The sequence below is a fragment of the Pyrus communis genome, chromosome 3, assembly GCF_963583255.1.
Source record: "Pyrus communis chromosome 3, drPyrComm1.1, whole genome shotgun sequence".
Taxonomy (NCBI): domain Eukaryota; kingdom Viridiplantae; phylum Streptophyta; class Magnoliopsida; order Rosales; family Rosaceae; genus Pyrus; species Pyrus communis.
This window is the reverse complement of record NC_084805.1, coordinates 8479495-8499657: the sequence shown is the minus strand read 5'-3', so window position 1 is coordinate 8499657 and position 20163 is coordinate 8479495. Positions and strand designations below refer to the sequence as shown.

The window sequence follows — 20163 nt, the reverse complement described above, 5'->3', positions numbered from 1 at the left end:
AGTGATCACCCATCGCGGATATACCAAGCATGATCACCCCTAAAATACGTATGGTCCTCCATTGCGGATATACCAAACAGGACCATCCATGTACCACTACTACATGGTGCAATAAATTCAACACACAACCTACCCATACCTCAACCCTTATAAGTTACAACGTAGTCACCTACACCATCAACTCCTCATGGCCACCAACTAATATGTCACACAAGCATATAAGTTCTACAAAATATATACATGTATCATACTTATTAGTCACATTATTACGAAGGTAAATAAACACACACACACACACACACACACACACATATATATATATATATCACAATGTGACGTCTCATACACGTAAATGGATGTATATATTATTGGGGATAACTCACTAAACAATATAGGCCCACTAAGCCCTACATAGTCCCTAGTAATACTGATTTTAATATTTAAGATCAATTCGTAGCTTACTGACCAAAAATCAAGTATTCGTCAACGGTGGGGTCCACAACCCTATACAAGTCAATCTGGAACATCCGCTCATGAATTTCTAATCCATAACTTCCCAAGGGTCTCATTTATCTTCTTGAACAATATTCTAAAATTTCGGAATGATCCAATGGTCAGATCTCGGCCAATTGCTAGAATTAGGTTGCTATCTATGTTTGATTTTATAAGATTATAAATTCAATTCGAAAAGATCCGTATGTTGGATTCCCAATCTGTAGTTCCTAATGCCCTTAAATATTATGTAATATCATGTATTAAAGTTTGGTTTCGATCCAATGGTCGGATCGTCAATTCATGTAATAACCAAGTGGTGGCCAACTAGGCGGTCAACTACAAAACTATATTAAAACATTGGGATTTCACCAAACGAATGTCAAATATGGAATCAGGGCATCAAATTTGGCCTAGGATGGGCAGGTCGGGTCTCGCCCCACGCGCCACTGCATGTGGCGGTCGGCCGCCCCGACTCGCTGGAAAATTCAACTATTTCAAAAAATTACCAAATTTCATAAAAATGTATAGCCAACCAAGGGGAGCAATTTTCATACCTATGACGAACTCCAATTCGGCTAGGAAACACTCTGAAGTCCCTTGATCCGCCGAAAACCTTAAAAATGGTGGCCTTTAATTCGTCACCTCCGGTGCTCCACCACCCCTACAGTTGTTTGGGCTTTGTTCCTGAGGTTGAGGGGATCCTTTTGGTGGTGGTGGTTGACAGAGTTACATTTGGATTTAATGAATAGTCGTCGTAGACGCACCCACCGTTGGTTTTTCACCAAAACTACGACCAAATTCTTTCTAATTTTGGGTGAAAATGGAAGATGGATGGCTAGGAAGTTGTTTCCAGGTGATGATTTGCCGTGATTTGCTGTGAAACTCTGTGAATGGCGTTGGGAAAAATGGCGCCACCACCGGGTTGGGTTGAGCCAGAAACTGGTTAAGGGCAGGTCTAGTTCGTTGGGTCTCTCCCTCTCCTTTCCCCTCCCTATTCTCTTTTCCCATTGGTCCTCTCCTTCTCTCCTCTTCCCTCCTTAGCCTATCTGTTCCCCCCATCTCTCCTTTTTTCTCCTTTCCTTTTCATCTCAGCCGTCCATCTTTCTTATTTCTCTTATTTTCCTTTCATCCTCTGAAGCCTTCTAGATTATGGTCAAATGACCATTTTGCCCATATCTTGGTACGTTTATATGTCATTGGTTATAACTCCAATTTACGTTTTGTTTACGCCACGCATTCGTATCGACATATACTATCCATATATGCAAAGAAATCTGAAAAATTATGAAAATATCAAGGACGTCCACAAAGAATCTCGTTTAACACAAGAGGGGCAATTTTGTCCTTTTACTTATCGAATAAAAATTTTGTACGCCGTAAACATAAACATGTCGAAATTGGGAATATGAATACTACATATGAGATACGTAATTTTAAATAATGAAATCTGAGAATAGGATTTCACATTATGGCTTAGGGGACCTTTCTTTATCAATTTTGTTTGTTTTAAGTTATGCAATCTAGCTTGTTGCTTGCCTCACTGTGGGCTTTCGTGTATCTTATTGGCATCTTTGACCTAAAATGCAATTCCTAGTTTACCCAAAAAAAAAAAAAAAAAAAAAAAAAAAAAAAAAAAAAGTTATGCAAATATCTTCCCATTTCAAATAAATATCCTCCCAACTGGTACCACTCTATTTCTAGGTGTGGGAAAAAACAGAAAAACCTATCCCACGTGGACAAATCTGGTATCTACTATGCAAGAGACTAGGAGGATGTTAGGGAAAAAGAAGAAATTTCACCATCTCTGACTTCACTGAATTTAACACGATAAATAGATTTGATCTGTCTCCTTATGGAGAGACTGGAGTGGAGTGGATAAAATCATAAAAAAAAAATCATACACAACACAAAGAGAGCTGAAAGAAACACACACAGAGACTCAGAGAGAGAAGGGTGGATGGTTGGATTCACGAGCTGTAGGATCCTAACGCCCTTTGCAACGCCAAAAACACCCAGATATTAAAAAAATATAAAGATTAAAGCTTTTGATTTTTTTGACAAAGATCTGATAAACCCCCATTTCTGAGGTGGGTGGGAGCTTCACGGGGACGAACGCATCTCAGTCTTTTTCTCCACCCACCACCTTTTCCCATCAATCCAGTGGTCCAGGCGCTGCCACCGCACCTCCACCACCGCTCCTTCGGTTGGTTTGATCACTGCTTTGCCTTTCCCATTCCTTTCTCTCTCTCTAACATTAGAGAGAGAATCAGAGAAAGCTCAGCGTGTGGAAGGAATTGGGTTTTTTCAGAGGGTGTTGGTGTATATAGAGGGAGGGAGAGAGAAGAGATATGAATCGGTCTGTGCTCACAGTTGGGCCAGCCATGGACATGCCGATCATGCACGACAGCGATCGGTACGAGCTGGTTCGGGATATTGGGTCGGGAAATTTCGGGGTTGCACGGCTTATGAGGGACAAGCAGACTGGTGAGCTTGTTGCTGTGAAATACATAGAGAGAGGTGAGAAGGTTAGTCTCTCGATTTTACTCTTCCTTTCATATATATATATATATATATATATATATATCATTTTTGAAATGGGGTTTGAGGCATGAATCATTTGTTGAAATTTGGGAGTTGATTGCTTTTTTGGATTTTTTTTTTCTATAAATTATTTTGTTTTGTAGGTGAAGGTTGATGGGTTTTCTAGTTTATTGTTGCTTTGTTGGTTTGGTTTCCTTTTGTGATTGTTTGCAGGTGTTAGGAAATGTATTATGTTTTTGGATTTCAGGATTATGGAGTTTATGTGTATTTCAAATGGGAGTTTGTGGAAGTTGATTATCTGTCCTTTCCTACTGAAGTGTCTTAAACTGAGTTGATTTTAGTTGGATTCAAATACAAGTGCTCATGATTGTGTTTGGTTTTAGTTGGTTTCTTTAGGTTTTCAAGTTCAGCTTTTTACCAAACATTTAACAGACGGCGCGTGTTAAATTTACCAAACACAATCCTGAGCACTTGAATCTAAACCAACTATTGTTATGGAGATTGTCTGCTGAGTGGGAGGTCTTAGCTTTTGGGGACATGATAAATTGAAATTTGGCTTTTGGGGACAAGATAATTGAAATTTTTACAATTGTTTGTTTTCTTCCATTTTCCCAGTTAGTTGGTTTGTAATCTCTCTTTGGAAGGAATTGAACTCCCCAGTGTGGTGTGGTGTGGTGTGGTGTGATTAGATAACTTGAGAATTGTTAGATGTTTAAAGAATCAACAAAATTAGCATTTTTAGTGAATCAGAAGGAGAAAGACTATGACTTGATGGGTTTTAACAATCGTATGCTGACATTCTTTTCTAAACCACTTAATGAACAATTTTATTTTATCTTCTTCTTATCCATAGTGTGCTTGAATCTTGAATTTGATCTTATAAATAGTGATATAGGCAGCAAATGTTACTTGATTAAAATCGTTTGATCAAAAACAAAAAATCTTTTTATTTATGCAAAGATAAGATTTTACTTTTGCGTTATTGTTGGTATTGGTTGTTGTAGGGCTTGGTAATTCCAATTAATATTCTCTTTTCATTGTTGGTTTACCCTACTTCTATACTTTTGTCTAACAGATAGATGAAAATGTACAAAGAGAAATTATAAACCACAGGTCATTGAGGCATCCGAACATTGTCCGGTTCAAAGAGGTCTGTTAAATATTAACATTTAAACACAAATTAATTTCACCACGGAACTCAGTTTTGTTACTATGTGGTTGTAGGTAATATTAACACCCACTCATCTGGCTATTGTGATGGAATATGCATCTGGGGGAGAGCTCTTTGAGCGTATATGCAACGCTGGGCGTTTCAGTGAGGATGAGGTTCCTATCCACCACATTGATTTAGTATCTGATAATGAGTCCTACCTATTTCTAATGTTCTTGTGTTGCAGGCGCGTTTCTTCTTCCAGCAACTTATATCAGGAGTCAGTTACTGTCATGCAATGGTATGGGAATATGTTGTCCATGTTTATTTTATTTTTTTTATACCTTCTACTAGATTTCTGAATTGGATACATTTTTTTTGTATTTCTTTATGAAGCAAGTGTGCCACCGGGACTTGAAGTTGGAGAACACATTGTTAGATGGAAGTCCAGCTCCTCGTTTAAAAATATGTGACTTTGGCTACTCAAAGGTACTACACACACACACTCTCTCTCTGTGTCTTTGCATGCACAGCGACCTTCATTTCGCAGGAGTCCGGTGCTAAATTATGAAATATCTCTGGTGATTAAACTCAATGGAAATGTGTTTGGAAAATGCATGTTCTGTGTTTTTCTTTATCTGGTAGATACCACACAGGAATTAGTCTGCCTCTTTACTCTTGGATGAATATTTTTTATCATATCCATCTAATTAGCCTTGGTCTCTGTTTTCGAGTCCTCGGTGCTGCATTCACAACCAAAATCGACTGTGGGCACCCCTGCATATATTGCACCTGAGGTGTTACTCAAGAAAGAATATGATGGAAAGGTAATAGTACTTATTTGTATTTATTGGCTTTATTTGTTCCACTTTAATTTATCTGTGCCAATTCTTTGCAAAGTCATTGCACTGCGTTACTTATTTGTATTTGCATATGTTAAACTTAGCTGAAGACTTTCTGGAAAAGAACTTAGCTTACAATTTGATTATTGGTTTGTCTAACCTTATATATTCCCATCCTATAATTTTTTTTTTTTTTTTTTGAAATAAACGATATATCTACACTAAGGGGGATGGGGGTGGGCTTAGCCTTAGAATGGGCTAGCAATAATGTGGTTCAAATTCGCCTTGGGCAAGAATCGAACCTAAGGCCTCTCACTTACAAGTGTGGAGGAATACCACTAGACCATAGTACTAAGTGGCACTCCCATCCTATAGTTTGATGCTGGCAATTTGATTATTCACACTCCCACGAAGTTTCAGTGTTGGAATTCAATCCTGCATAACTGATCCTGTATTTTGCAATGATAATTTGTCGGTGCCATAAATACTGTGCATTTCTGCACAATCATTTTAATAGTCTCCATTTTGATCTACCCTTCCAGATTGCAGATGTATGGTCTTGTGGGGTGACCTTATATGTCATGTTGGTAGGTGCATATCCATTTGAAGATCCTGGGGAGCCTAAAAACTTCCGCAAGACAATACACGTAACTTTTTTAACCTTATTTGCTACTGAAACTTGGTGGCTATGAAGCTTAACTCAAGTCTAAGGTTTTTCCTCTTGTGCAGCGGATAACGAATGTCCAGTACTCTATTCCTGACTATGTTCATATATCTCCAGAGTGCCGCCATCTAATATCAAGGATTTTCGTAGCTGAGCCCGAGAAGGTGCGTGATATTCTTTGTATTATACTTTAATCCGTAAATGCATTGCCGAATAAGTGGCATTTGCGTATAAAACTATATTTCTCTAAGCTTCACTATCTAGTTTTGATTCCATTAGCTTGCTTCCCCATATCTGATTAGGGGTTAAGGAACAGAAATAACATTGTTCTGATTCGATTCTCATTGATTATTATTGTATGCAACAGAGGATAACCATCCCTGAGATCAGGAACCACGAATGGTTTCTAAAGAACCTTCCAGCAGATCTCATGGTTGAAAACACCATGAACAACCAGTTTGAAGAGCCGGATCAACCCATGCAAAGCCTTGATGAGATTATGCAGATAATTGCCGAGGCTACAATACCTGCAGCCGGGGCCAACAGTCTCAACCAGTATCTTGCTGGCAGCCTGGACATAGATAACATGGAGGAGGATCTCGAGTCTGATCCCGACATTGACATTGACAGCAGCGGAGAGATAGTCTATGCAATTTAATTGGTACAATGTCTTGCAGCAACGGAGGGATCGCCCTCCGCCTGTGTTTCTGTCTCTCCTTTTTTAGGGGCATGCTTCGCTTCATCTTTTCGAACCTAGCTCCACATGTTCAATGGCTGGACAGAGATAATGTATAACAGAAGAACAATACTATTTCATTGACTGTTGAACTTCTCTTACAAGCTCCTATTTGTAGGATATTTCCAACTCTAGTAATCAGCTATCGTACACTTGGCACCGTAAGATGATGCCAACTGGCAGTATCCTAACAATACCTCCCTTGAAACAAAACTTGTAAACAACAGAATGAACACAACAACAGTAATCACAGCAGCTATTACAACAACGCAAAACAAGACAAATCACAAATGAGCAACTTCAGGAAACTTGAGCTTTAAGTCTCGGTATGATTTCAGGCAGCATCCTCCTTAGAATGATTTTTCCAGTGAACTAGTACTTTAGCAGCAGCTGCATTACCCTTCTTGATCAACCTTCTTTCCAGAATAGCCACTAGAACATCTTGCAGGATACCAGAATCTGATATCATAGGCAGTGGTGCACTAGTCCGTACATTAGTGCCCAAATGCTTCTTCAGACAAGAAACATGAAACACTGGATGTAAATTGGAAAAAGGACCATAGAATCGAGGTTGGAGTTAGCGAGAAGGATGTGAAGCCAGAGACATGTTGGTAAGGTACCAACCTTAAATAGACCCAGTCACCAACTTCAAATACCCTCTCAGCCCTATGTTTATCAGCTTCTACTTTCATTCTACAATGAGCAGCTGCAAGATTACTTTTGAGTAATCCCCTAAAAGCTTTCACAGATGTAGGAATTTAGAGATGGAATCCAATTTAGTAGGATTAGTAGAAACTCCATCCTTGGTCACTATATGACCCAAATATTCAACGTGAGATTTACCAAAAGCACACTTGGATTGCTTTACAGACAATGTATGCTCTCATAGTGTCAAAAACTATCCTTAAGTGTTGCAGATGCAAGGATCAAGAAACACTATAGATCAAGATATCATCAAAGCAAACAAGGATAAATTTTCTGAGATGTGTACAAATATTTCATTCATTAAACACTGAAAAGTGACGTGGGCATTTGTCAACCCAAATAGCTTTACCAGAAATTCATAATGGCCATCATGTGTTTGAAATGCAGTCTTTTCGACATCATCACATTCTAAGTATGTGATATCATGCCCTTAGATCTAATTTTGAAAAAGTATTGTGCACCAAACAATTTATCAATAAGATGGATAGGAAACTTATCCTTGATAATGATATCATTGAGCCCTCTATAGTCCATGCACTTTCTCCAAGTACCCTCATTTTTTATGACCGAAATCAAAATTCCACAATATAGGACCCATGATCTTAAGCCACTGAACCCCTAAGACAACATCATAACCACCACATGTAATAGCATACCTCTATACTCAATGAATTTAATAGGAGCTTGAGATAATGTACCCAGTGTAGCCGTCTTACCACCATCAACAATCTTGACATTGAAGACATGACTTGTGCCCAAATGGCTCCTAAGTCTTTTAACCTATCCCAAATCTATAAAATTATGTGAACTCCTTGAGTCTATTAAGCTTGTGACAAGACAATTCTTGATAAATCCAGAAACCTTCATGATATTTATAGATGGAGGTGCTGGAGTCCCAAATAGTGCACAAGCAGTGATCTCAGGTTCTCCCTCATCTAAATCATTCTCTACTTCATTCTCCTTACCCTCTACATAGTCTTGCACATAAAATAATAACAATTATTTCTTTTTACAACTATGGCCTCTAACATGTTTTTCTTTACAGTGAAAATAAAGACCATTCTTCCTGCAATGTTCTACTTTTTCTGGTGTTAATCTACTCACTTTATTTGAATCTTGATCTATTCTCAGCCATAGTATTAGTGTTCACAATTTGCAAAGGTGGTCTAAAATTAGGCTGAATCACAAGAGGTTTATAGGAAGATTTCACCTTGAGATCAGTAAGCTTGGAACGATTTGTTGGGCAAAAGCAGAAGTTTCAAGAACATCTTTAGGCTTCAAGAGTTTCACATCATGTCTGAGTTCTGCCTTCAATCCTCTGATGAAACAAGACTTAAGAAGTGATGGGTTGATATCCCTGGTACGATTTGCTAGAAGCCTGAATTCGATCACATAGTCTCAAAGAGTACCCACTTGTCGCAGTTTAACCAATGTCTCAGCTGAATCTTCTAATTCAGAGGGACCAAATTCTTGACATAGCACCTTTGTGAATTCTTCCCAACGGGGGTAGTTTGGCAAGCATCACGCCCATTGAAACCATCGTAAAGTTTCCCTTTCCATGTGGAAAGACGCCAATTTTACCTTCTTCGAATCCTCAACGTTGTTGAAGAGCTCAAATTAATGCTAAGCCTTAATAATCCACCCTAATGGATCATCACCATCATTGAAACGAGGAAAATCCATCTTTAAGATAATCCGTCCTAATGGCCACAATCTTGATTCTTGAAAGTGGGAACCGAATTAGGATTCATTCCTTCTGGCATCTGTGGATTCAATGGAGTTGCCTTTGAAGATTCTCCAATAGATCCTCCATTGCCGCTTGCCATGAGTGACTGCAATTGAATAAGAATCAATTCTTGGGTCATCTTACTCGTCGAATTAGAAACCCTTGTTTTCATGTTTTTCGACCACGGTTGACGCGTCATACAACAGAGAAGGATTGAGAGGATCGAACGACTGTCTGATACCAATGTTAGAACCTAGCTCCAAATCTTCAATGGCTGTACAGAGACAGAAGAACAATACTATTTCATTGACTGTTAAACTTCTCTTACAGGCTTTTCAAAATAAAATGGGGGAACAAAATGGTTTTAAACGGGGTGGAAAAAACGTTTTAAAAAAGGGCGGGTTGGAAAAAATATTTTCTCCTCAAAAAATAGCATGGGATTATTTGTTGCAAGCAGGGGGTGGGAAAAATTTTGGGGTGGGATTGCATGGGGGTGGGAAAAAATTTTGGGGTGGGATTGCATGGGAGTGGGTTGTTTTTTCGACATGCATGTTTTCGACCTTCGGTTGCCCTCGGATTGTTGGATATTAGGGTGGGTTCGGCTTTGGATGAACCAATGCACAGGCTTGTCCTAGGCATGTTAGTGGGTGCACGGCAATGCAGTCCATGGACGTTTGTTTTCCGAAGGGCTCGCCCAGTTCACTAGCATGTCGAAGACGATGCCAACTGACAGTATCCTAACAATATCTGTACTGTTTTGTTTTTGCCACCAATTGGCAATTACTAGTGCAAATATAAGCTTGGGTTTCTTCACTACATGTAAAAGCTGGAAAGAAAAGTATAATGAATAAGGAAACTGAATGTCAGTTGACCTTGTGGAAACATAAGTTTACTCTAGGGACAGTGAACTCAACATGTCGTGCCAATGACCGCTTAGTTTAGGGACACTTGGTCTCCACTTTATTGGAGTTCAGTCTTTGTAGGACTGGTCCTTCCAAAGCAAAACACTCTACTCTTTCAGAAGAAGTCGAGCATCTCATCTAGTGCTTAGCTCCTACGGTGCCATTCAATTACAAATATTTCATGGACCTCGGGACTGAAAATATTACGAAATTAGATGAACATAAAACTAGTGATCAGCGACTCCTGGACTGCCGGTTAACGGATAACCATCACATCTGAACATAATAAACGGCTGTCTAACAAGATATTCCTACATTTGAAGACTTAAAATATAATGTTCTGCAGCCACAGAGATTGTACATGAGAGCATGAGAGCAAATATCAAACCCCAAGAAAGAAAAAAAAGAGAAAATAAGGAACATAAGTAAGAAACGACATCCTTAACCAGCTATAATATCAGATTTCAGAACCGACAGTCTCCGCTGCAGGGCCAACGCATCCCCATCTGAATTCTTTGTCATCGGTTCTTTTAGCTCCATAACCTGATGGCTCTTCGTATCCATTGGTTGGAAGCTCTGAATGGCCACGTTGCCGATGCTATGTCTCTCTGTTTGTAGGAGGATTCACTGATGGGGCATAATGGGTGTCTGGCTGATGGTACTCACCGTGTCCATATGCTGTGGGCTGAGACTCTGCAGAAGGGCCTTCGACCCCCTGCTGCCCTACATAACCTGCTTGGTAATAACCAGGATGTGGTTGGCCTGTGCTGCCTGGATGAGTGCATTATCCAGCTTGAGGGCTGGCCGTTGGCTGGCTGTAAGGAACTTGTTAAGCAGCCAAAGACTGGGTACTTTGGGAAGCAGTTGCATCCCTGATGGATGGCACCGCAGGCGGTCCATACCCTGAAGTTGCATATTGTTGCTGGTAATCAGATACTGGAGCTTGGCCTCCATAACTTGGTGGCTGTTGAGCATATGCCCGATCATAACCGTGGCTGGCAACATTAGGTGTTTGATTGTAGTTGTAGCCAGGATTTTGATGTTGTCCATGGTAATTGTATCCACTACTGTCCTGAGGTGGTTGAGAGGTGACTACTTGGTTTGACTGGTCCCAACCTTGAAGATAAAGTTTTATATACCTTAAAACTTCAATTCCTGTAATTCTGTCCATTAAAGTAATCTTGTTATTGAGTTGCTCAAGCGCCACTTCAGCAGCAGACGGGTTTATATGTGCCGATTGCTTTGCTATTCCAGCAGCCTGAAAGTTATTCAAAATGAGACGTAAGTCCTGGTCCTGAATTTTTTTTTTTTTTTTTTTATTTTCCGAGAGTGAATAGTTATTAATTGCCAAGTGACCTTTAACAGACCTTCAAAACGCTAGTACAAAGGCCTAACAATTTCTGCGCTAGTTGTAACTTCTCCTACTCAGTTCCTATAGCAGAAGTACTTGTATTATTAAGCATCAAACTATTGGTTGATGGCACCTCTCTCTCTCTCTCTCTCTCTCTCTCTCACACACACACACACACACAAACACACACAAAAGACAACACTAACCTTTAGTTTTGCACCCAATCGTTGCTCCTCATCAAAATCGACATAAGGGTTCCTCCCACAGGAAGCATGAAAACGAGCATTATTACGAAGTTCCTCATTGTGTACTTTTTTTTTTTTTGAGAAGAAACTATAACAGTTTATTAAAAAAGAAAAGTGTAATACACAGAAGTGGATAAGAAATCCACCAAGAACAGAACAAGAGAATCTCTCCAGAGGATCAGATTACAAGTAGGACAACCTCAACCAAAATCATTTTACCACTGCTAACATATCCCACAGTATGTGAGAAAGAGAGTAATTCTTAAATTCATTTGAAACTGAAGCCCATAATGCTGCCCAATATCTTACTCTTCCCCACAGATCTGCTACCCCCACACCAGTATAATCGTCAAAAATTCTTTTGTTACGCTCCAACCAAATGTTCCAAAAAACTGCCGACACCAGACAACCCCACAAAGCTTTAGCTTTCCTCCCAATTCCTAGAGCCTCAAAATTAGTGCTTAAAAGCTCAAAACAACCCTTTGGGATGACCCAACTTACTCTAACCTCCTGAAACAATTTCCACCACAGTTGAATCGTGTAAGAACAATGAAGAAAAATGTGGTTAACACTTTCCTCCATTGCTTTACACAAACTGCACCAATGGGGAGAGATGCAAATAAAAGGACTTCTCCTTTGAATTTGATCACAAGTGTTGAGCCTCCCAATAGCCACTAGCCACACAAGAACTTTGACCTTCGGAGGAACTTTTGATTTCCAAATCTGAGAAGAGGGTGGAAAATGTTGCACAATCCCATTGTTGCTCAAGAAAGAGCGATAGGATTTGCAGGTGAACAATCCTGATAATTCCAGTTTCCACCTTCTATCATCCGCTCTTGATTGAGACAAGCGAACATTTTCCACTTTCTGTAATAATCTAGCCGCCTCTTCTATCTCCACCTCGTTCAAATTTCTCCTGAAATCAAAATTCCAGCTCAAAGAATTGATAGAAAGATCCACAAAACTTGCGATGTTCTGGTTGTGCATTCTCGATAGCAAGAATAATCTAGGAAATTGTTCTTTCAATGGTCCCCCTTCCAACCAAACATCCTCCCAACACCTCACCCTCTCCCCATTGCCCACCTTAAACTTGCAACATTGTAGAAATGATTGGAGACCACACGAAATATCTTTCCAGGGGCTTCGACTTGAACCCCGCACTGGAGGGTTTGCATTCCACCCATTATCCTGCAGCCCATACTTGCTTCTTATCACCTTGTGCCAGAGAGAATTTGGTTCCTTTGGGAATCTCCACAACCACTTAGCCAATAACGCTTCATTCTGATTCCTCAAATTCCCTACTCCTAAACCCCCTTCCTCCTTACTTTTAATAACTCTCTCCCATTTCACCAGGTGGTTTTTCTTTCCTTCCTCCACCCCCTCCCAAAGAAATCCTTTCATTAGTTTTTCTAGGCGTCCAATCACCCCGCAAGGAATTTTGAACAAGGACATGTAGTAGATTGGCAAGCTTCCCAAAACAGATTGAATCAAAGTTAATCTGCCTCCTCTGGATAAGAAGGCCTTCTTCCAATTTTGAAGTCTTTTTTCCATTTTTTCTACCACTGGATCCCAAAACGTAAGTGCTCTTGGCCTACCCCCAAGAGGGAGACCCAAATACTTTATTGGCCATCTACCCACCTCACAACCCCAAGAATCTGCCAACCTTTTTAATTTCTCACAATCTGAGTTTATTCCACCTCATTGTGTACTTTTAACACGTGAAAGAATTAACTTCTGTCAGACAGAGCTTATCACTAAGTTCCTCATTGTGTACTTTTAACCTTGTGATTTTCTAGACAAAACCCACTCAGATTGAAATGGAATAGAATGATGGTAAGATAAAACAGAACCTGAGGTTAGCACTTCATTAACAATTTGGTAATATCTTGCCTTCATTTTTGCATGATGATATGATGAATTCGCTGGTGCAGTTTTTGCTAACCAGACAGCTTATCCACTTTTCCTTCAAGTTCCATAACCTTCATTTTATGATTCACATTCTCCACCTACACACTAAATGTAGTAAGCAAAACAATAAAAAGGATCAACATTCACTTTAAGAAATAATATATCAAAAACAGTCTAACCTTCAGCATTTCATTTTTGGTTTTAAGTAACTGATCTCGCTGCTTAAGTTTTTCCAAAGCAATTTGCATAGCTATGAGTTCAGCCTGTTTTCGGTCAATTTCCTCGAGCCACCTGGAATATCAGCATGCAGAAACTTAGACATATGAATGATAGAACAATTACTAACTTGATTCAGAAGTTTTGAGGTAAAAGTTGCTCACCCTTGTCCTTCCTGAATGAATTCACTCAGTTGTTTTTCAGCTTAGCTACCTCTTGCTCCTGAATGAAAGACAAAAACCAAATATAAGAAAACACAAAACAAAAGTATCTATCCAAGTATCAGTATCAAAGCTGAATACCTTTTGTTGAGATTCCACCCTATGAAGCTGAGCCTTCTCCGTCATTTTCTGCACTTGTTGATAATCCAATAGTGAGTAGCATTAACAAAAGGGGTAAAGGTGAGATGAGCAGCATAGTAGTTTACATAAAGTCCCAGTGGCAAGTGAAGATTCGTATACATTTTTTCTTTTTCAATCCTATTTTCTGGGTACTTGCAGTATCATGTACGAACACACAGTATCCTTTTAGAGGAACAGTAATATAGCTCTGTTATATTGTGCACGATACAATATCAATGACATTATTAGTTAGGATAACAGCTTGGAACTGTATAACATACCACTATTCATATCCAATTGACCCCAGTAAATCCCAAATCACATCATGTGTCATGCTTTCAGCAGCAGATAATCTGGCATTCAAAGCAAATATCTGCACCACACGAAAAAGGATAAACATAATCAATTTGTAGTAAAAGAACGTGTATAACAGCTCATAGGAACCATGTAGGACATTAAAGGCCTACCTCTTTTTGTCAACTGAATGCTAAGGATTCAAGCTCTTCCATGTGCACCCTTGCAGTAAGGTCCTCATCCTTCTCAGATTTTATCTGCTGTGCCATGCCCAAACCAATGCACTTCAATGGGAAACAGAGCCTCTAGGCTTTGTGGCATGTTTCTCTGACTTGCTTAATGAAGAACTTGTGGCTGAAAGATTAAGCACTGCAGAGAAAGAACATAAAGAAGACGCACAGGTTTTTGGTTGAATTTTGGAGTGGGCCGAATGTGGTGCAGGGGTATGTGGCCGTTGGGTTGTGGGTGTCCAGTTGGTACTAGCCCAATAATTTCGAGTGCAGGATCTGAGGACGAACTTTTGTTTCAAGAGGCAAGAGTAATAGGTCAGAAATGGAAAATTTTACTCATAAAAAATAATGCAATGTGAAAGGACAAGTATCTACTGTTTATTCATTATTTCCTCCATTCTTCTATAGTCAGAATCAATATGTTGAGCCAAGACGGAAACTCATTCAAATATAAGAGTAAGAGTTGCCAGATATACAAACCTATTTAGAAAAACAGTCACTACATCAATAATCACAGAAAGAGACAATGCCACTCTAGGACAAAAAGAAACAACAGGAGATTGATTATAAAGTAAAGATAGTATTACAAAAATATCAAGACTCATCTGCTCTTTGTGGATCCAGGTATGTATCTTGAAGAGAAAAGCCTTGAGTTGGTAGAGAAGTCTTCTAGCTTACCGAACACAATGGTCAATAATTTATAGAAGCTACAAATTATTATCATCATCATCACTATAATCAGAAGCATTTTCATTAGTATCAGACCCACTACCAAAGTTGACATTTTCGGTTTCAACCCTGCTGTTATCTGAGATTTGGCCACCTTTTAGAGCATACTTCAAGTCATCTAGAATATAAGGTTCTACTAATTTCCAGAACCAGGTAGAACTACTTCCCAGAAAACCTATCCAAAACACTCTCCCTTTCCTCTTCACCTTGCAATCCAGGGACTTTGCCTTTAAGGATTTGACAATCTTCTCAACACCCTCCTCACTACCCTTTATCTTCAACAATACGTCTCCTGATGGAGTCTTGTGGCCCCCGTACATGTACCAGTATGCAAGCGCACATGGTGACAACCATCGATGGATTAGCTTTGGTATCATTCTTCGGCCTTTTGGCCAAAACTGCTCCGCATAGAAAGCAAAATACGAATGTGAGATGGTTGAGAACTTATATGGTATGTCCTCTGTACTCTCGCTGGACTTGCAAGAAGGATGTAGCCACTCATGGTATTGATCAAATATATGCCTCTTTAACAAAGAATGTGTGCTAGAATTCTCACTGAACTCAAACCGGATCATGTGATTTTTCCAGTCTTCATCAGATTCGATCTGCAAACCACCCAACAAAAGACCTACTAGAATCTCTCGTTGTTCTTTGCTCAGCTTCAGGCTTACAGGTTTCTTGACCACCTTTCTGCTCAAGCTCAAGATATAATCAATATTTTCCATCAATGGTGGTTCAACGTCATACTTCTTCTGGCACATCAGGTCAAATATGTTTTCTGCCTTGACATAATCTCCAGATGACAGGTACCCACTTAATATGGTGTTGCAGGACCGAGCGTTAACACCGATTGCCGCATCACTCTGCATTAAGCCAAAGATCTCCTCAGCTCTAGCAAGATTACCAACTTTCACCAAAGAATCCAAGTATATAGAACAAATAGTACGGCTGGGTCGGCATCTCTCAAGGCACTGGGAGAAGGCTGATTCCAGTTTGTCATGTAAGCCTAAGTTGAAGTACATGTTCATTAGATCAATATAAGACGGCATGAAATTCTTCAAACCAGTGTTGATGAATTCTGTCATGAGGGACTCGACACGTTCAACTTCTTGAGCCTTACATAAGACCTCTATGACTTTATGATATGCGACAGCATTGGACGAACCCAACTGCTCTTGCATCTCCCTGAATATCTCTAGGGCTCTCAAAGGCACTCCAGCCCTTGAATAGGCTTCCATTTTATAAACATATGCCTGAGGTGGGAGACCAACTTCAAGATCGCAAAGTCTGAGCCAAGTACTTTCTGCTCCCTCCACGTCCCCCTCTTTTGAGCAAGCTCTCAAGAGAGACACAAGCACATCTCTGCCCTCCTCAATTCCAGCCTGTTGCATTTCTTTTCTTAACAATGCCACCCTCTCTTTATCTATTGTATCCTGATAGCTATGTAGCCAAATTAATCCACTATAAATATCCTTGTGAATTTCGAGTCCAGTTGTTACCAAATTATGAAAAATAAACTCAGCCTGTTTAAGGTAGTGTTTCGAAGAGGTTCCAGGTTGGCTGACAAGGGCTTTGAAGAGAGAATTGTGCAAGTGAAGCCGGGGCTGATAACCTCCTAGCTGAATCATACGATTGTAAATGCCACATGCTTCCTCCAAGCAACCTTGAACCGGGGCACTGAGATATGCTACAACCAATATATGAAATGTAGATTCGCTAGGAACACGCCCCTGATTAATTGTATCATCAAATATATCCCTACATTTCGAGAATTTTCGCTCCTTACCCATGTAATCCGCTAACTTAGTAGCAAGAGCAAAATCAAAACGATACCAGTGTTGTTGCATCATCCATTTGTAAACCTACAGACATTTTCAATAAACTTTACTAAGTCCGCCAAATGCTCATATAATTATTAATTTTACAAAGGTTCGTAACGACATTGCCAAAATCACAGTCATTGTTCAATCAAAGCACACACATTGCAAATATCAACGAACTGAAAGCGCACATAAAGACTGAAACTTTAGTTAGTTTACCCGAAACCCGACATCATTTTCCCGAATCCGCATACAATGCACGGCAACATAAGTGGCATCTTCTTGCCTTATCCACTTCTTCTGCGCATTGAGTATACGACTCAAGGTACCGGCCTTATGCGCCGGCAGTTCCTTACACAGCCACGCCAGCTTCGACCTCCGCCACTGCTCCGGGAGCTCCTCCAGCTCTGAAACCTCAAGCTTCGGCGCCCCCAGGTGCTTCAAGTCGGCGGAAGCAAAGCACTTCTCAACATCGAAAACCTCGCTCTGCGCGACATTGCTCAAATCCCAATTCTCCTCTGGGTCCGAGGCCTTGCCTGCAACGTGTTCAACGGAAGTACTGGAAGAAGGAAGGGCGTGGAACCGGCAGGGTTTGGTGGTGGAGAGCGGAAAACTGGATATGTGCCTGGAGAATGGGTGGGTAGGAGGGTGGTGGTGTTGGTTGTGAGAGAGACAGAGAGTGAGGGAGCGGAGGAGAGAGAGAGGAGGGAAGAGTGAAGAGCGCATGGAGAGGAGATTAGGGTTAGAGAAACAGAGAGTGGAGAAGAAGGAGGAGGAGTGGATTAGAGAGAGAGTGGAGGGTGAGAACTCTGGAGCTCTGCACAGAAGCATGGCTTGTTTCTGATAGGGGTTCTTGGAGCTGGGGATTTCGAGTTTCAGAGGGTTTTATTTCCGTAATTAGATTGGAAATAAAGGGGCCAAGTATTGGGCTTCACTTGTACATAAAGCCCACCATTCCCAAATTCACCAATTTTACTTGGGTTAATTTCACTTTTCACCGTCAAGTACAAAAATGAGAATGCCGCTCTTGTCATATAAATTAATAGTTCAATTGTCGATTAACATTCTATTAGACCAACTTCAACCCTTGAAGTAAGTCTTAAAATTTCTTTTTATTCGTCCCATATCATTTCAACTCTTGTGTTAAAATGGTGTTAAGTGTTAGAACTCAAAAAAAAATAAATGCCAAAATTTAGGCCAAAGGTAGTGATGGAACCACAAATTAGAGTGAAAACAAGCATTTGAAGCCCACCACCAGGCCGCCTGGACGCACGCACGCCAAGCCTAGCAGACGAAACGGCCCCACCCATGTGGGCTTGTCACCCACTTGTCTCCTTACATTGGTGAGCCTAACAGCTCTTTTTCTGATCATGTGGCCAGATTCAAATGGGCTATTGGTTGATCCAACGGTCCACTTTCAAACTTTATTTTAGTTTTATATTTATATGTTTATTTAATCCAACGGTTGAGATCGAATATAATCAAATCTAGCAGCCCAAATTTAAATCCAACAGCTAAAATAATTTAAAAAAAAAAAAAATTAACTCAAAAATTCACCCAAAAACTCTATAAATACATATGTATTTGTTCAAACATCCACACAAAACTTACTTTTCTCCTACAATTCTTCCAATTTTTCTTTCTACCATCTTCCAAAATCATGTGTTTGTTCTTGTGTTTTGTGTTTATACATCTCTATCATATGTTTCGTTTTCTTCCATAGTGTTTCATGAGTTTCATGTGTCAATTTAGTGATTTTTCAATGTTTATCAGAATTTAAATATTTTTAGGTTAAAATATTCATAAAATTAATTTATAATAGTCCACATAATATTTTTTTTTTTAAATAGCCTAAATTCATTCTTTAATAATCTGGAGGGTAAAAATTTAGCCCAAAAGGGTTGGATCAAAAAAACTGTTTCTGGGTTAAAACCTAAATTTTATGGGCTAAAAATTTTAGGTTTTAACCCAAAGGTTGGAGATGATCTTATAGTTGTTGTTTTTTTTTTTTTTCCCTTAAAACCATTATTAAAATTGGTATTTAATCTGAAATTGCCATGAATATTTAGGAGAAAAAAATTTAATTTTAATTTTTGGTGAGCAATGAAGAATTATCGTTTATACTTGATATATGTTTTGTTTTGAGTTAGAACTTCACCTTTCCTCACCAAGATCATAAAATATAATATGCTTATGATAGAAGCATATTTGTGCGACTTTATTATCTTATTTATTTGTATTTATTTAGTTAATCTCCGTTTGTTATAGTATTTTATGTTATTTTCATTTTATTGTAGGTTCAGTTGGTAAAGTTGATAATTGGAGATTAAAGAGCAAATAGAAGTGTTGGACTTGGATTGGATAGCTAAGATGCGCATGCTGCACAAGGTGTAACATCCCACATCGCCCAAGGGAGTGATCCTTAAATGTATATTCCCTTCCCTACCTAGCACAAGGCATTTTGGGAGCTTATTGGCCTCGAGTTCCATTGGAACTCCGAAGTTAAGCGAGTAGCGCGCGAGAGCATTCCTAGGATGGGTGACCCATCGGGAAGTTCTCGTGTGAGTTCCCAGAAACAAAACCGTGATGGCGTGGTCGGGGCCCAAAGTGGACAATATCGTGCTACGGTGGAGTCGGACTTAGAAAATGGTCCCCCCAGGCAGGGATGTGACAATTTGGTATCAAAGCCTAACCCCCCTAAGGGGGGTGGATTGTCACATCCTACATCGCCCAGGAGAGTGATCCTTAAATGTATATTCTCATCCCTACCTAACACGAGGCCTTTTGGGAGCTCACTGGCTTTGGGTTCCATAGGAACTCCGAAGTTAAGCGAGAAGGTGGCTAGAGCACTCCCATGATGGGTGACCCATCGAGAAGTTCTCGTGTGAGTTCTCAGAAACAAAACCGTGAGGGTGTGGTTGGGGCCCAAAGCGGACAATATCGTGTTACGGTGGAGTCGAGCCCGGGAAGTGGTCCCGCCCGGGCCGGGATGTGATAATTTGGTATCAGAGCCTAACCCTGGCGGTGGTGTGCTGACGAGGACGTCGGGCCCCTAAGGGGGGTGGATTGTAACATCCTACATCGCCCAAGGAAGTGATCCTTAAATGTATATTCTCATCCCTACCTAGCACGAGGCCTTTTGGGAGCTCACTGGCTTCGGGTTCGGTTGGAACTCCGAAGTTAAGCGAGTAGCGCGCGAGAACATTCCCAAGATGGGTGACCCATCGGAAAGTTCTCGTGTGAGTTCCCAGAAATAAAACTGTGAGGG

General features: G+C 40.1%; 2 protein-coding genes and 1 long non-coding RNA gene across 3 annotated transcripts; 1 reads left to right on the top strand and 2 right to left on the bottom strand.

The window, feature by feature from the left end:
- Positions 1–2213: 2213 nt before the first annotated feature.
- LOC137728726 (serine/threonine-protein kinase SRK2E) lies at positions 2214–6526 on the top strand. The gene is made up of 9 exons (XM_068467475.1): positions 2214–3020; positions 4112–4186; positions 4261–4362; positions 4434–4487; positions 4583–4675; positions 4921–5013; positions 5571–5675; positions 5758–5856; positions 6060–6526. The coding sequence occupies exons 1-9, from the start codon at positions 2844–2846 to the stop codon at positions 6348–6350; spliced, it is 1089 nt and encodes a 362-aa protein (XP_068323576.1). The 5' UTR covers positions 2214–2843; the 3' UTR covers positions 6351–6526.
- A 6548-nt stretch (positions 6527–13074) lies between these two features.
- On the bottom strand, positions 13075–14673 carry LOC137727367 (uncharacterized). Its single transcript, XR_011067787.1, has 6 exons — positions 14290–14673; positions 14104–14195; positions 13784–13831; positions 13646–13703; positions 13445–13556; positions 13075–13363 (listed from the first exon to the last, which is right to left on the bottom strand). It is a non-coding gene; the product is annotated as an uncharacterized lncRNA (long non-coding RNA).
- A 31-nt stretch (positions 14674–14704) lies between these two features.
- LOC137729416 (pentatricopeptide repeat-containing protein At2g15820, chloroplastic) lies at positions 14705–17767 on the bottom strand. The gene is made up of 2 exons (XM_068468361.1): positions 17115–17767; positions 14705–16937 (listed from the first exon to the last, which is right to left on the bottom strand). The coding sequence occupies exons 1-2, from the start codon at positions 17724–17726 to the stop codon at positions 15054–15056; spliced, it is 2496 nt and encodes an 831-aa protein (XP_068324462.1). The 5' UTR covers positions 17727–17767; the 3' UTR covers positions 14705–15053.
- Between the last annotated feature and the right edge of the window lie 2396 nt (positions 17768–20163).